This window comes from Tachyglossus aculeatus, chromosome 12 (genome assembly GCF_015852505.1).
Source record: "Tachyglossus aculeatus isolate mTacAcu1 chromosome 12, mTacAcu1.pri, whole genome shotgun sequence".
Taxonomy (NCBI): Eukaryota; Metazoa; Chordata; class Mammalia; order Monotremata; family Tachyglossidae; genus Tachyglossus; species Tachyglossus aculeatus.
In genome coordinates, this window is record NC_052077.1 from 43136889 (window position 1) to 43153142 (window position 16254).

The following is a 16254-nucleotide window of genomic DNA, read 5'->3' on the forward strand; positions in this document are numbered from 1 at the left end:
GAGGGAACTGAGGCCCAGAGATGTCAAGTGACTTGCCTAAAGTCACCCAGCTGACAAGTGGCAGAGCTGGGATTTGAACCCATGACCTCTGACTCCAAAGCCCGGGCTCTTTCCACTGAGCCACGCTGCTTCTCGTGGAGGAGGAGGGGGTCTGGGCAGGGGGTCTGGGGGCTCCCCCTCCCTCCGTGGGGTCCGGGCCGGGGTCCCCCCCCCTCCCCCGAATGTGGGGGCTGGAAGCGGCCTGATGGCAAACGCAGGGGGCCTGTCTGTCTGTCTGTCTGTCATCTGTTCTGCACTGTGTTGTGTCACGCATATTGTGTCATGCGTTTTGTCATGCATTGTGTAATGCATTGTGGGGCGCGGGGAAAATCGGCCGACGGGGGGCTAAGGCCGGGAGCAGGAGCAGGATCAGGATCAGAAGAGCCAGGATCAGGGCCCGGACCGGACCGGGATGAGACCAGAACCAGGATCAGGGCCCGGACGGGGACCGGGCCCAGCAGCATCAGGACCAGGCCAGGACTAGGACCACTAGGACCGGGACCAGGATCTGGGCCAGGATTAGGACCAGGCCAGTTCCAGGAGCAGCACCGGACCAGGACTGGGGCCAGGATCAGGAACAGGACCAGGACCGGACCAGGATTAGACCAGAACCAGGATCAGGGCCGGGACCGGGACCAGCGTCAGGACCAGACTAAGACCAAGACCAGGATCAGGACCAGGACTAGGATCAGGACCAGACCAGGACCAGGGCCGGGACCAGCATCAAGACCAGACTAGGACCAGGATCAGGACCAGGACTGGGACCGGGACCAGGATCAGGATCAGGATCCAGACCAGGATCAGGACCAGGACTGGGACCGAGACCAGGACAAGGATCAGGATCCGGGCCAGGATTAGGACCAGGCCATTACTGGGATCGGGACCAGTCCAGTTCTAGGACCAGGATCAGGACCAGCATCAGGACCAGACCAGGACCAGGATTAGGGTTGGGACCGGGACCAGGATTAGGACCAGTCCAGGTCTAGGACCAGGATCAGTACCAGGACCAGGATTAGGATCAGGACCAGGACCGGGACTGGGACCAGCATCAAGACCAGACTAGGACCAGGATCAGGACCGGAACCGGGATTAGGATCAGGACCGGGACTGGGACCAGCATCAAGACCAGACTGGGACCAGGATCAGGACTGGGACCGAGACCAGGACCAGGATCAGAATCTGGGCCAGGATTAGGACCAGGCCAGTACCAGGATCAGAATCTGGGCCAGGATTAGGACCAGGCCAGTACCAGGATCGGGACCAGTCCAGGTCTAGGACCAGGATCAGGACTAGGACCGGGACCAGGATCAGGACCAGGACTGGGACCGGGACCAGGATCAGGACTGGGACCGGGACCAGGATCAGGACCAGGACTGGGACCGGGACCAGGATCAGGACCAGGCCAGTACCAGGACCGGAACCAGACCAGGACTAGACCAGGACTGGGACCAGACCAGGACTAGACCAGGACTGGGACCAGACCAGGACGATCAGGGTCAGGACCGGGACCAGGATCAGGGCCAGGATCAGAACTAGGCCAGGACCAGACCAGGAGCAGGGGCAGACCAGGATCAGGGCTAGTATCAGAACTAGGACAGGACCAGGATCAGGGCTGGGACCAGACCAGGAGCAGGAGCAGACCAGGATCAGAAGCAGGAGCAGGGGCAGGACCAGACCAGAAGCAGAATCAGGAGCAGGAGCAGACCAGGATCAGAACTAGGCCAGGACCAGGATTAGGGCCAGGATCAGAAGTAGGCCAGGACCAGGATCAGGGCCGGGACCAGACCAGGACTAGACCAGGATCAGGAGCACGGGCAGACCAGGATCAGGGGCAGGACCAGACCAGGAGTAGGAGCAGATCAGGAGCAGAAGCAGACCAGGAGCAGGAGCAGACCAAGAGCAGGAGCAGGAACGAGCAGATCAGGAGCAGGAGCAGACCAACAGCAGGAGCAGGAGCAGGCGCAGACCAGGAGCAGGAGCAGGAGCAGGCGCAGACCAGGAGCAGGAGCGGGAGCAGACCAGGATCAGTGGCAGGAGCAGGAGCAGAGCAGGAGCAGGGGCAGGAGCAGACCAGGACAGGGATCAGGAGGAGAGGAGGAGGAGGAGGCGGCCCAGAGAGGAGGAGAGGGAAGGGGGGAGGCGTCGCGGGCGCCGGCGTTGTTGTCCGGGGCGCTGGCACCATGCTGGCGGGGGGCCCCGGGAGGGTCCCCGGCGTCCGGGTGAGCGGTGCCCTCGGCGACAGCGGCGGCGACAGCGGCGGCGACAGCGGCGGCGGCGGCGGCCCGGCCCGGGAGGAGGTCCGCCCGCTCCTCCGCCCGCTCCTCCTCCGGCCGCTCCTCCGGCCGGCCCCTGCCGCCGGGGCCTCCCCGGGGCCCTCCGGCCCGGCCCGGGGCTCCGGACCCCTGGGCCCGCGCTGACCCCCCGGACCCCCCGGACCCCCTCGGACCCCCCCCCCGGCCCCCCTCGGACCCCCTCGGACCCCCCCCGTCCCCCCCCGCCATGAAGAAGACCCTGAGCGGGCCGCTGCGCAGAGGCTGGCCCAGCTCCGACCTGTCGGACCGGGCCTCCGACCGCCTGCGCTCCCGCAGCGAGCGGGATTACCGCACCCACAAGCCCGGGACCAGCCCCGGACTCGCCACCGGACCCCGCGCCTACCGCTCCAAAGGTGGGTGGAGGCGGTGGGGGGGAACCGGACCCCCGGAACCCCAGGACCCCCGGATCCCCAGGCCCTCGGGACCCCCGGACTCCTAGGCCCCCAAAACCCCAGGACCCCGGATTCCCAGGCCCCTAGAACTCCCAGGCCTCCGGGACTCCGGATCCCAGGACCCCAGAACCCCCGGACCCCCAGTTCCCTGGATCCCCAGGACCTCAGAACCCCAGAACCCCTGGACCCCGGACCCCCAGGACCCCCGGACCCCCGGCCCCAGGACCCCCGGCCTCCCGGACCCCCGGATCCCCAGGACCTTAGAACCCCTGGACCCCAGGACCCCGGATCCCCAGGACCCCCCGGACCCCCAGTCCCCAGGACCCCTTGGCCCCTGGATCCCCCGGACCTCAGAACCCCCGGACCCCCAGGCCCCTGGATCCCCAGGACCCCAGGATCCCTTGGTCCCTTTATCCCCCGGACCTCAGAACCCCTGGATCCCCAGAACCCCCGGATCCCCTGGACCCCCGGACCCCCAGGCCCCTGGATTCTCCAGACCCCAGAACCCCCGGATCCCCAGGATCCCCAGGATCCCAGGACCCCAAGGCCCCCGGATCCCCAGGATCCCAGGACCCCAAGGCCCCCGGATCCCCAGGATCCCAGGACCCCCAGGCCCCTAGATCTCCAGGACCCCAGAACCCCTGGACCCCCATCCAGGAACCCCGGACCCCCGGATCCCCCGGACCCCCAGGCCCCTGGATTCTCCAGACCCCAGAACCCCCGGATCCCCAGGATCCCAGGACCCCAAGGCCCCTGGATCCCCAGGATCCCAGGCCCCCCAGGCCCCTAGATCTCCAGGACCCCCGGATCCCCCGGACCCCCAGGCCCCTGGATTCTCTGGATCCCAGGACCCCAAGGCCCCTGGATCCCCAGGATCCCAGGCCCCCCAGGCCCCTAGATCTCCAGGACCCCCGGATCCCCCGGACCCCCAGGCCCCTGGATTCTCCAGACCCCAGAACCCCCGGATCCCCCGGATCCCCAGGATCCCAGGACCCCAAGGCCCCTGGATCCCCAGGATCCCAGGACACCCAGGCCTCTAGATCTCCAGGACCCCAGAACCCCTGGACCCCCACCCAGGACCCCCGGACCCCCAGGCCCCTGGATCCCCTGGACCCCAGAACCCCCGTACCCCTAGGAACCCCGGACCCCCAGGACCCCGGATCCCCAGGCCTCCAGAACCCCCAGTTCTCCAGGCCCCCCAGGATCCCAGAACCCCCAGGCCCCCAGATCCCTAGGACCCCAGACCCCCAGACCTCCAGGCCCCCGGATTCCCAGGACCCCAGATCCCCAGACCTCCAGGCCCCCGGATCCCCAGGACCCCAGAACCAGATCTCCAGGCCCCCGGATCCCCAGGACCCCTGACCCCCCGGGCCCCCAGATCCCCAGGACCCCAGGCCCCCAGGCACCTGGATCCCCAGGACCCCAGGACCCCAGGCACCTGGATCCCCAGGACCCCCAGACCCCAGGACCCCCGGGTCGCACCCTGGGTTTGGGGGGCAGGGGTCTCAGGGTCATTGTCGTTGTCCCAGTGGCCCGCCCGCCCCCCGCCGACCCCCTGTAAGTTGGGTGGCCAGGGGTGGGGAGGGGGACCAGACTTCTCCAGCCACCATTTTGAACCTCAGCCGGTGAGCTGGCCAGCGACAACCCGGACCCGGGGGCTGGACATGCCTGGACCGGGATAGGATGGACAGGGATGGACAGGGATGAACAGGGCCGGGCCAGGCTGGGCTGCGAGGCCCTGGGCCCCCAGAGGGTCAGGGGTCTCTGCCCCTCAGCAGGGACCCTGCAGGACTGGCCCCTGCTGAGCCCCCTCCCCGCCGCAGTGGCCAGGGTCTCCGGCCCCCTGGGCTCCCTAAAAATGGGGGGGTCCCCCATCCCCACAGCAAGCAGAGCCCTCCCTCCGCTCCCCCTCCAGATCCGCATCCTGGGGGCGTGAGTGTGTTTGCCAGTGTGTATGTGTGTGTCTGTGTGTGAGACTAACCCCCACCCCCCCATGGGTGCCCACCCATGGGTTCGGACCCCCCAACCGCTTTGAGTTCCGAGAGCAGGGAGGCCTTCTCGGAGAGGGCCGCCCGACAGGTAGAAGGACCGTCCGTGCGAGGACGGGGGATGTTGGGGTGAAACGGGTCTGCCCATCCCGAATCATAATAACCGGGGGTCTGCGGAGCGCTCACTACGGGCCCGGCCCCGTGCTGAGCGCTGGGGTAGACGCTGGACCGTGAGGTCCCAGTCAGGGTAGGAGGGAGAGCCGGGATTGACTCCCCATTTTGCAGATGAGGAAACCGAGAGCGCCGAGAAGGCAAGCGACTTGCCCAAGGTCACCCGGCGGGCGAGCGGCGGGGTCGGGTCACTTGCCCTCTGCCTCCGGCCAACCAGGCCACCCCGAGGCTGGGTTAGGGTTTGGGTCGCCACGGGGCCGGGCCGCCAAACCCTCTTTTGGGTTTCGCTCGCCCAAGGGTCCGAGGGAGCGGGTCGGTGGGAATGGTGTCATTTTTAGACTGTGAGCCCACTGTTGGGTAGGGACTGTCTCTATACGTTGCCAACTTGTACTTCCCAAGCGCTTAGTACAGTGCTCTGCACACAATAAGCGCTCAATAAATACGATTGATGATGATGATGATGATGTCACAGGCCGGAACCGACGCGGGGGTCTCTTCCAGGGGGCTGAGGCCCGGAAGGGAAGTTTCCAGACAGCTGGGCCTCGCTCCATAAAGCATAATCTGTTGGGTAGGGACCGTCTCTATGTGTTGCCAGACTGTACTTCCCAAGCGCTTAGTACAGTGCTCTGCACACAGTAAGCGCTCAATCAATACGATTGAATGAATGAATGAATAATAATAATTCTGATTGATTGATCGATAGGTGATTAAGAGCTCGCTGTGTGTCAAGCGCCGCCGTTCTAAACCCTGGGGTGGAGATGATAATAATGATAATAATAATGTTGGTATTTGTTAAGCGCTTACTATGTGCGAAGCGCTGTTCTAAGCACTGGGGTGGTTACAAGGTGATCAGGTTGTCCCACGGGGGGCTCACAGTCTTCATCCCCATTTTCCAGATGAGGGAACTGAGGCCCAGAGAAGTGAAGTGACTTGCCCAAAGTCACCCAGCTGACAAGTGGCGGAGTCAGAATTTGAACCCATGACCTCTGACTCCAAAGCCCGGCCTCTTTCCACTGAGCCACGCTGCTTCGTGATGAGTTAATCAGTCCAGATGCAGTCTAATAATAATAATAATAATGTTGGTATCTGTTAAGCGCTTACTATGTGCCAAGCACTGTTCTAAGCGCTGGGGTAGATACAAGGTAATCAGGTTGTCCCCTGTGGGGCTCCCAGTCTTCATCCCCATTTTACAGATGAGGGAACTGAGGCCCAGAGAAGTGAAGTGACTTGCCCAAAGTCACACTTCTAGACTGTGAGCCCACTGTTGGGTAGGGACTGTCTCTATATGTTGCCAACTTGTACTTCCCAAGCGCTTAGTTCAGTGCTGTGCACACAGTAAGCACTCAATAAATACGATTGAATGAATGACAAGTGGCGGAGCCGGGATTTGAATCCACGACCTATGACTCCAAAGCCCGGGCTTTTTCCATTGAGCCACGCTGCTTCTCTGTCCCACCCTGTCCCACAGCCTCTAGGTAGGACTTGTACTTCCCAAACGCTTAGTACAGTGCTCTGCACACAGTAAGTGCTCAATAAATGCGATTGAATGAATGAATGACAAGTGGTGGAGCTGGGATTTGAACCCACGACCTCTGACTCCGAAGCCTGGGCTCTTTCCACTGAGCCACACTGCTTCTCTGTCCCACCCTGTCCCACGGTCTCTAGGTAGGACTTGTACTTCCCACGCGCTTAGTACAGTGCTCTGCACACAGTAAGTGCTCAATAAATACTATCGAATGAATGAATGAGGGAGCTCGGGTTTTGAGAATCCTCATTTTCCAGTTGAGGAAACCCAGGCACAGTGAAGTGACTCGCCCAGGGTCACCAAACAGGCAACCGGCGGAGCCAGGATTAGAACCCCGGCCCTCCAACTCCCAGGCCCGGGCTCTTTCCATTAGGCCACACTGCTTCCCGTTAAGAAGTCCCGACGTCGCCAGAGCCGGACGTCGGGGAGGTTTCGGGGTCCACGTGGGCCGTCCGTCTCTTCGAAATCCCATCCTTCCCGGCGGGATGAGCTTCTCCCAGGCCGAAGCCCACGCTCGGAGGAGAAGCGAGACCCCGGCCCGAGAGGAAACGTGCCGGCATAGCAGGCCGGCCTTCCCCAACCTGCTCCAGAAAAATAATAATAATAATAATAATAATAATAATAATAATAATAATAATAATAATAATAATGGTATTTGTTAAGCGCTTACTATGTGCAAAGCACTGTTCTAAGCGCTGGGGAGATACAAGGTGATCAGAGTTTCCCACAGGGGGCTCCCAATCTTAATCCCCATTTTCCAGATGAGGGAACTGAGGCCCAGAGAAGTGAAGGGAATTGCCCAAAGTCACACAGCTGACAAGTGGCGGAGCTGGGATTTGAACCCATGACCTTTGACTCCAAAGCCCGGGCTCTTTCCGCTGAGCCACGCTGCTTCTCTGGTGTCGCATCGGCCTCTGCGCCCTGCCTCCCTGGAGGCCGACCGAGAGCCACGGCGGCCTTTTCCCAAACTTTCCAGGAGAGGAGCCGGGGTCCGGAGCCTCTCCGACTCCCTCCCGAGAACGGAAGCGTCCCTCCGCGGCCCGGCTCCCTCGGTCTGGAATTTTCTCCGGAGTTGGACCCGCGCGAGACCTTGCGTCGCCGTGGGCTTTCGGTGGTGTGTGATGCCTAATCAATCAATCAGTCGTATTTATTGAGCGCTTACTGTGTGCAGAGCACCGTACTAAGCGCTCGGAAAGTCCAATTCAGCAACAGTAGAGACAATTCGACAACAGATAGAGACGGTCCCTGCCCAACAACGGGCTAACGGTCTAGAAGGGGGAGACAGACAACAAAACAACACAATAACAACAATTATATCAAAATCGATCAATGTGGGGAGCGGGGTCAGCCCACCCTCTCCGGCCCTCGCTTTTATGGAGAAGCGGCGTGGCTCAGTGGAAAGAGCCCGGGCTTTGGAGTCAGAGGTCATGGGTTCGAATGCCGACTCCGCCAGTTGATGATGATGGCATTTATTAAGCGCTTACTGTGTGCAAAGCACTGTTCTAAGCGCTGGGGAGGTTACAAGGCGATTAGGTTGTCCCACAGGGGGCTCACAGTCTTCATCCCCATTTGACAGATGAGGTCACTGAGTCCCAGAGAAGTTAAGTGACTTGCCCAAGGTCACACAGCTGACAATTGGCGGAGCCGGGATTTGAACCCATGACCTTTGACTCCAGAGTCTGGACTCTTTCCACTGAGCCATGCTGCTTCTCTTAAATTGTCAGCTGGGTGACTTTGGGCAAGTCACTTCGCTTCTCCGGGCCTCAGTTCCCTCATCTTGAAAATGGGGATGAAGACCGTAAGCCCCCCCCGTGGGACAACCTGCTCACCTTGTAACCTCCCCAGCGCTTAGAACAGTGCTTTGCACATAGTAAGCGCTTAATAAATGCCATCGTTATTATTACTCGTGGCTCCGTGGAAAGAGCACAGGCTTTGGAGTCAGAGGTCATGGGTTCAAATGCCGGCTCTGCCGCTTGTCTGCTGTGTGACCTTGGGCAAGTCACTTTTCATTCAGTCGTATTTATTGAGCGCTGACTGTGTGCAGAGCACTGGACTAAGCGCTTGAGAAGTCCAAGTTGGCAACATCTAGAGACGGTCCCTACCCAACAGTGGGCTCACAGTCCCTTCACTTCTCCGTGCCTCATTCATTCATTCATTCATTCACATTTATTGAGCGCTTACTGTGTGCAGAGCACTGTACTAAGCGCTTGGGAAGTACAAAAGTTGGCAACATATAGAGACGGTCCCTACCCAACAGCGGGCTCACAGTCTAGAAGGGGGAGCCTAGTTCCCTCATCTGTAAAATGGAGATGAAGACTGTGAGCCCCACGTGGGACAACCTGATTACTTTGTATCCCCCCCAGTGCTTAGAACGGTGCTTGGCACATAGTAAGCGCTTAACAAATGCCACCATTATTATTATTATTATTATTATTATCATTATTATTATTATTATTATGGAGAAAATCCCCAGGGAGGAGAAGAGCCAACTTGGGGGGAAGACGAGGAGACCTTTCTCTCCTTAGATGTGAGCCCACTGTTGGGTAGGGACCATCTTTATATGTTGCCCACTTGTACTTCCCAAGCGCTTAGTCCAGTGCTCTGCACACAGTAAGCGCTCAATAAATACGATTGAATGAATGAATAACGTTAAACCAACTAAGAGGGGATGACAGAGGCCGGGAAGAAAGGCCATCGAGGCCGGGGGGGGGGGCGGCTAGCGGGGGTCTCTGGGCTTTTCTGCTCCGCCGAAGCCGGGGGACCTGATGGGGAGCATGTGCACGCCTCCGGGACTCTATTTATGAACCTTATTAAACGCTCCGTCAAAGCCACCGCGCGAGCCGGCATCGTAAAAATGAACGGAAGGGCAGCCCCTCCGGGGAGGCAGGGGCCGGGGATTTGAGAACTCCTTCCTCGGATGATGATGATACTGATCAATCAATCAATAAGTCGTATTTGTTGAGCGCTTACTGTATGCAGAGCACTGTACTAGGTGCTTGGGAAGTCCAAGTTGGCAACATACAGAGACGGTCCCTACCCAACAGTGGGCTCACAGTCTAGTCATAATAATGATGGTATTCGTTAAGTGCTTACTAGGTGCCCATCCATTCGTTCAGTCGTATTGATTATGTTGCCAGCTTGGACTTCCCAAGCGCTTAGTCCAGTGCTCTGCACACAGTAAGTGCTCAATAAATTCATTTATTCATTCATTCGATCGTATTTATTGAGCGCTTACTGTGTGCAGAGCGCTGGACTAAGTGCTTGGGAAGTACAAGTTGGCAACATGATAAATACGATTAATGAATGAATGAATGAATTTATTGAGCGCTTACTGTGTGCAGAGCACTGGACTAAGCACTTGGGAAGTACAAGTTGGCAACATCTAGAGACAGTCGTAGCATGGCTTAGTGGAAAGGGCCCGGGCTTGGGAGTCAGAGGTCATAGGTTCGAATTCCGGCTCCACCACATGTCTGCTGTGTGACCTTGGGCAAGTCACTTAACTTCTCTGGGCCTCAGTGACCTCATCTGTAAAATGGGGATTAAGACTGTGAGCCCCACGTGGGACAACCTGATCACCTTGTATCCCCCCAGCGCTTAGAACAGTGCTTTGCACGTAGTAAGCAGTTAACAAATGCCATCATTATTATTATTATTATTGTCAGCTGGGTGACTTTGGGTAAGTCACTTCACTTCTCTGGGCCTCAGTTACCTCATCTGTAAAAATGGGGATTAAGACTTTGAGCCCCCTGTGAGGCAACCTGATCACCTTGTAACCTCCCCAGTGCTTAGAACAGTGCTTTGCACATAGTAAGCGCTTAATAAATGCCATTATTATTATTATTATTATTATTCTCTGGGCCTCCATTTACTCATCTGGAAAATGGGGATGAAGACTGTGAACCCCCCCGTTGGGCAACCTGATCACCTTGTAACCTCCCCAGCGCTTAGAACAGTACTTGCACATAGTAAGCGCTTAATAAATGCCATCATTATTATTTTTATTATTCTCTGTGCCTCAGTGACCTCATCTGGAAAATGGGGATGAAGACCGTGAGCCCCCCATAGGACAACCTGATCACCTTGTATCCCCCCCAGCGCTTAGGACAGTACTTTGCACGTAGTAAGTGCTTAACAAATGCCATCATTATTATGATTATTATTAAGCACAAGCAAATCGGGTCGGATGCAGCCCCTGTCCCACGTGGGGCTTACCGTCTCAATCCCCATTGTACAAATGAGGTAACTGAGGCCCAGAGAAATATATATATAATGACATCTATTAAGCGCTTACTATGTGCAAAGCACTGTTCTAAGCGCTGGAGAGGTTACAAGGTGATCAGGTTGTCCCACGGGGGGCTCACAGTTTTAATCCCCATTTTCCAGATGAGGGAACTGAGGCGCAGAGAAGTCAAGCGACTTGCCCAAAGTCACCCAGCCGACAAGTGGACTCTATTTATTTTACTTGTACATATTTATTCTACTTATTTTACTTTGTTAATCTGTTTAGGACTTCCCAAGTGCTTAGTCCAGCGCTCTGCACACAGTAAGCACTCAATAAATACGATTGAATGAATGAATGAATATATGTATAGATGTTTGTAGGTATTTATTACTCTATTTTATTTGTACATATTTATTCTATTTATTTTACTTCGTTAATCTGTTTTGTTTTGATCTCTGCCTCCCCCTTCTAGACTGTGAGCCCGCCGGTGGGTAGGGACTGTCTCTATATGTTGCCAACTTGGACTTCCCAAGCGCTTAGTCCAGTGCTCCGCACACAGTAAGCGCTCAATAAATGCGATTGAATGAATGAATGAATGAATATATGTATAGATGTTTGTAGGTATTTATTCCTCTATCTTATTTGTACATATTTATTGATTTTACTTTGTTAATCTGTTTTGTTTTGTTCTCTGCCTCCCCCTTCTAGCCTGTGAGCCCGCCGGTGGGTAGGGACCGTCTCTCTATGTTGCCAACCTGGACTTCCCAAGCGCTTAGTCCAGTGCTCCGCACACAGTAAGCGCTCAATAAATGCGATTGAATGAATGAATGAATGAATATATGTATAGATGTTTGTAGGTATTTATTACTCTATTTTATTTGTACATATTTATTGATTTTACTTCGTTAATCTGTTTTGTTTTGATCTCTGCCTCCCCCTTCTAGACTGTGAGCCCGCCGGTGGGTAGGGACTGTCTCTATATGTTGCCAACTTGGACTTCCCAAGCGCTTAGTCCAGTGCTCCGCACACAGTAAGCGCTCAATAAATGCGATTGAATGAATGAATGAATGAATATATGTATAGATGTTTGTAGGTATTTATTCCTCTATCTTATTTGTACATATTTATTGATTTTACTTTGTTAATCTGTTTTGTTTTGTTCTCTGCCTCCTAGCCTGTGAGCCCGCCGGTGGGTAGGGACCGTCTCTCTATGTTGCCAACTTGGACTTCCCAAGCGCTTAGTCCAGTGCTCCGCACACAGTAAGCGCTCAATAAATGCGATTGAATGAATGAATGAATGAATATATGTATAGATGTTTGTAGGTATTTATTCCTCTATCTTATTTGTACATATTTATTGATTTTACTTTGTTAATCTGTTTTGTTTTGTTCTCTGCCTCCTAGCCTGTGAGCCCGCCGGTGGGTAGGGACCGTCTCTCTATGTTGCCAACCTGGACTTCCCAAGCGCTTAGTCCAGTGCTCCGCACACAGTAAGCGCTCAATAAATGCGATTGAATGAATGAATGAATGAATGGATGAAGTCTCCCCTGCCTCCTAGCAACCGGCTGGTCCCATGATGGGCACATTGTTCGCGCCCATTATGAATTTCCCAGGGAAGAGTGAATGGGGGCGAGGGGGACGGAGGGAGTGAGGGGAAGCGGGACAATGAAGGGGGTGGGCTGGGAAGAACAGAAGGAATCCGACCAAATGGTTGCGATAAAGCATCCGCAGCCCTGCAGAAGAAAAGAGGGGAGTAGAGGTGGTGCCCCTCTCCTCCTCCGCCTGTCCTCCCTTTCTCCTCCCCTTCTCCACCCCGCATCCCCCTGCCCCGGCCTCTCCTCCCCTGCACCTCCCTTCTCCCCCTCCCCTCCACTGTTAGTGAGGAATAGCCATCTGCCCTCCTTACCTCTATAATAATAATAATAATAATAATAATAATAATAATAATAATAATAATGGTATTTGCTAAGCGTTTACTATGTGCCCAGCGCCGTTCGAAGCACTGGGGTGGATACAAGCTGATCAGGTTGTCCCACGTGCGGCTCACAGTCTTCGTCCCCATTTGACAGATAGGGAACCAGGCCCAGAGAATAATAATGTTGGTATTTGTTAAGCGCTTACTATAATAATAATAATGATGATGACGTTTATTAAGTGCTTACTATGATGATGATGATGATGGCATTTATTAAGCGCTTACTATGTGCAAAGCACCGTTCCAAGCACTGGGGTGGATACAAGGTGATCGGCTTGTCCCCCGTGGGGCTCACAGTCTTCATCCCCATTTGACAGATGAGGAACCAGGCCCAGAGAATAATAATGCTGGTATTTGTTAAGCGCTTACTATAATAATAATAATGATGATGGCATTTATTAAGCGCTTACTATGATGATGATGTTGATGGCATTTATTAAGCTCTTACTATGATGATGATGGTGATGATGATGGCATTTATTAAGTGCTTACTATGATGATGATGGTGGTGATGATGGCATTTATTAACTCTTACTATGATGATGATGATGATGATGATGATGGCATTTATTAAGCGCTTACTATGTGCAAAGCACCGTTCCAAGCGCTGGGGTGGATACAAGGTGATCGGCTTGTCCCACGGGGGGCTCACAGTCTTCATCCCCATTTGACAGATGAGGAACCAGGCCCAGAGAATAATAATGTTGGTATTTGTTAATCGCTTACTATAATAATAATAATAATGATGGCATTTATTAAGTGCATACTATGATGATGATGATGATGGCATTTATTAAGTGCTTACTATGATGATGATGATGATGGCATTTATTAAGCGCTTACTATGATGATGATGATGGCATTTATTAAGCGCTTACTATGATGATGATGGTGATGGAGGCATTTATTAAGTGCTTACTATGATGATGATGGTGATGATGATGGCATTTATTAAGCGCTTACTATGATGATGATGGTGATGATGATGGCATTTATTAAGCGCTTACTATGATGATGATGATGGCATTTATTAAGCACTTACTATGTGCAAAGCACTGTTCTAAGCGCTGGGAAGGGTACAAGGTGATCAGGTTGTCCCACGGGGGGCTCACAGTCTTCATCCCCATTTGACAGATGAGGAACCAGGCCCAGAGAATAATAATGCTGGTATTTGTTAAGCGCTTACTATAATAATAATAATCATAATGATGGCATTTATTAACCGCTTACTATGATGATGATGGTGATGATGATGGCATTTATTAAGTGCTTACTATGATGATGATGGTGGTGATGATGGCATTTATTAACTCTTACTATGATGATGATGATGATGATGATGGCATTTATTAAGCGCTTACTATGTGCAAAGCACCGTTCCAAGCGCTGGGGTGGATACAAGGTGATCGGCTTGTCCCACGGGGGGCTCACAGTCTTCATCCCCATTTGACAGATGAGGAACCAGGCCCAGAGAATAATAATGCTGGTATTTGTTAAGCGCTTACTATAATAATAATAATCATAATGATGGCATTTATTAACCGCTTACTATGATGATGATGGTGATGATGATGGCATTTATTAAGTGCTTACTATGATGATGATGGTGGTGATGATGGCATTTATTAACTCTTACTATGATGATGATGATGATGATGATGGCATTTATTAAGCGCTTACTATGTGCAAAGCACCGTTCCAAGCGCTGGGGTGGATACAAGGTGATCGGCTTGTCCCACGGGGGGCTCACAGTCTTCATCCCCATTTGACAGATGAGGAACCAGGCCCAGAGAATAATAATGTTGGTATTTGTTAAGCGCTTACTATAGTAATAATAATAATGATGGCATTTATTAAGCACTTACTATGATGATGATGATGATGATGATGGCATTTATTAAGCGCTTACTATGATGATGATGGTGATGATGATGGCATTTATTAAGTGGTTACTATGATGAGGATGGTGATGATGATGGCATTTATTAAGCGCTTACTATGTACAAAGCACCGTTCCAAGTGCTGGGGTGGATACAAGGTGATCGGCTTGTCCCACGTGGGGCTCACAGTCTTCATCCCCATTTGACAGATGAGGAATCAGGCCCAGAGAATAATAATGTTGGTATTTGTTAAGCGCTTACTATAATAATAATAATGATGATAGCATTTATTAAGTGCTTACTATGATGATGATGATGATGATGATGGCATTTATTAAGTACTTACTATGTGCAAAGCACTGTTCTAAGCACTGGGGGGGATACAAGGTGATCAAGTTGTCCCACGGGGGGCTCACAGTCCTCATCCCCATTTGACAGATGAGGAACCAGGCCCAGAGAATAATAATGTTGGTATTTGTTAAGCGCTTACTATAATAATAACAATAATAATAATAATAATAATGATGGCATTTATTAAGCGCTTACTATGATGATGATGGTGATGATGATGGCATTTATTAAGTGCTTACTATGATGATGATGATGGCATTTATTAAGCGCTTACTATGTGCAAAGCACCATTCCAAGCGCTGGGGTGGATACAAGGTGATCGGCTTGCCCCACGGGGGGCTCACAGTCGTCATCCCCATTTGACAGATGAGGAACCAGGCCCAGAGAATAATAATGTTGGCATTTGTTAAGCGCTTACTATAATAATAATAATAATAATGATGATGGCATTTATTAAGCGCTTACTATGATGACGGCATTTATTAAGTGCTTACTATGTGCAGAGTGCCGTTCCAAGTGCTGGGGTGGATACAGGGTGATCAGTTTGTCCCACGGGGGGCTCACGGTCTTCATCCCCATTTGACAGATGAGGAATCAGGCCCAGAGAATAATAATGTTGGTATTTGTTAAGCGCTTACTATAATAATAATAATAATAATGATGGCATTTATTAAGTGCTTACTATGATGATGGCATTTATTAAGCACTTACTATGATGATGGTGATGATGGCATTTATTAAGTGCTTACTATGATGATGATGATGATGATGATGGCATTTATTAAGTGCTTACTATGTGCCCAGCGCTGTTCCAAGCGCTGGGGTGGATACAAGGTGATCGGCTTGTCCCACGGGGGGCTCACGGTCTTCATCCCCATTTGACAGATGAGGAACCAGGCCCAGAGAATAATAATGTTGGTATTTGTTAAGCGCTTACTATAATAATAATAATAATAATGATGGCATTTATTAAGCGCTTCCTATGATGACGATGATGATGATGGCATTTATTAAGTGCTTACTATGTACAAAGCACTGTTCTAAGCACTGGGGAGGGTACAAGGTGATCAGGTTGTCCCACGGGGGGCTCACAGTCTTAATCCCCATTTTACAGATGAGGGAACTGAGGCACAGAGAAGTGAAGTGACTTGCCCCAAGTCACACAGCTGACAAGTGGTTCTTCCATCAGGAGCCCCATAAGACGAGGCTGTGTCCAATCAGATAATAATAATAATAGTATTCATTAAGCGCTTACTATGTGCACAGCACTGTCCTAAGCACTGGGGAGGATACAAGGTGATCACGTTGTCCCACGGGGGGCTCACAGTCTTCATCCCCATTTTACAGATGAGGGAACTGAGGCCCAGAGAAGTGAAGTGACTTGCCCAAAGTCACACAG

At 53.0% G+C, this 16254-nt stretch overlaps 1 protein-coding gene across 1 annotated transcript in view; it reads left to right on the plus strand.

The window, feature by feature from the left end:
- The first annotated feature begins 2538 nt into the window (after window positions 1-2538).
- The window catches only part of STOX2 (storkhead box 2), a 41137-nt gene continuing 27421 nt past the window's right edge, over window positions 2539-16254 (plus strand). The window contains exon 1 of the mRNA XM_038755068.1: window positions 2539-2704. Within this exon, the coding sequence (XP_038610996.1) occupies window positions 2539-2704 (166 nt within the window). The remainder of the gene's footprint in view (window positions 2705-16254) is intronic.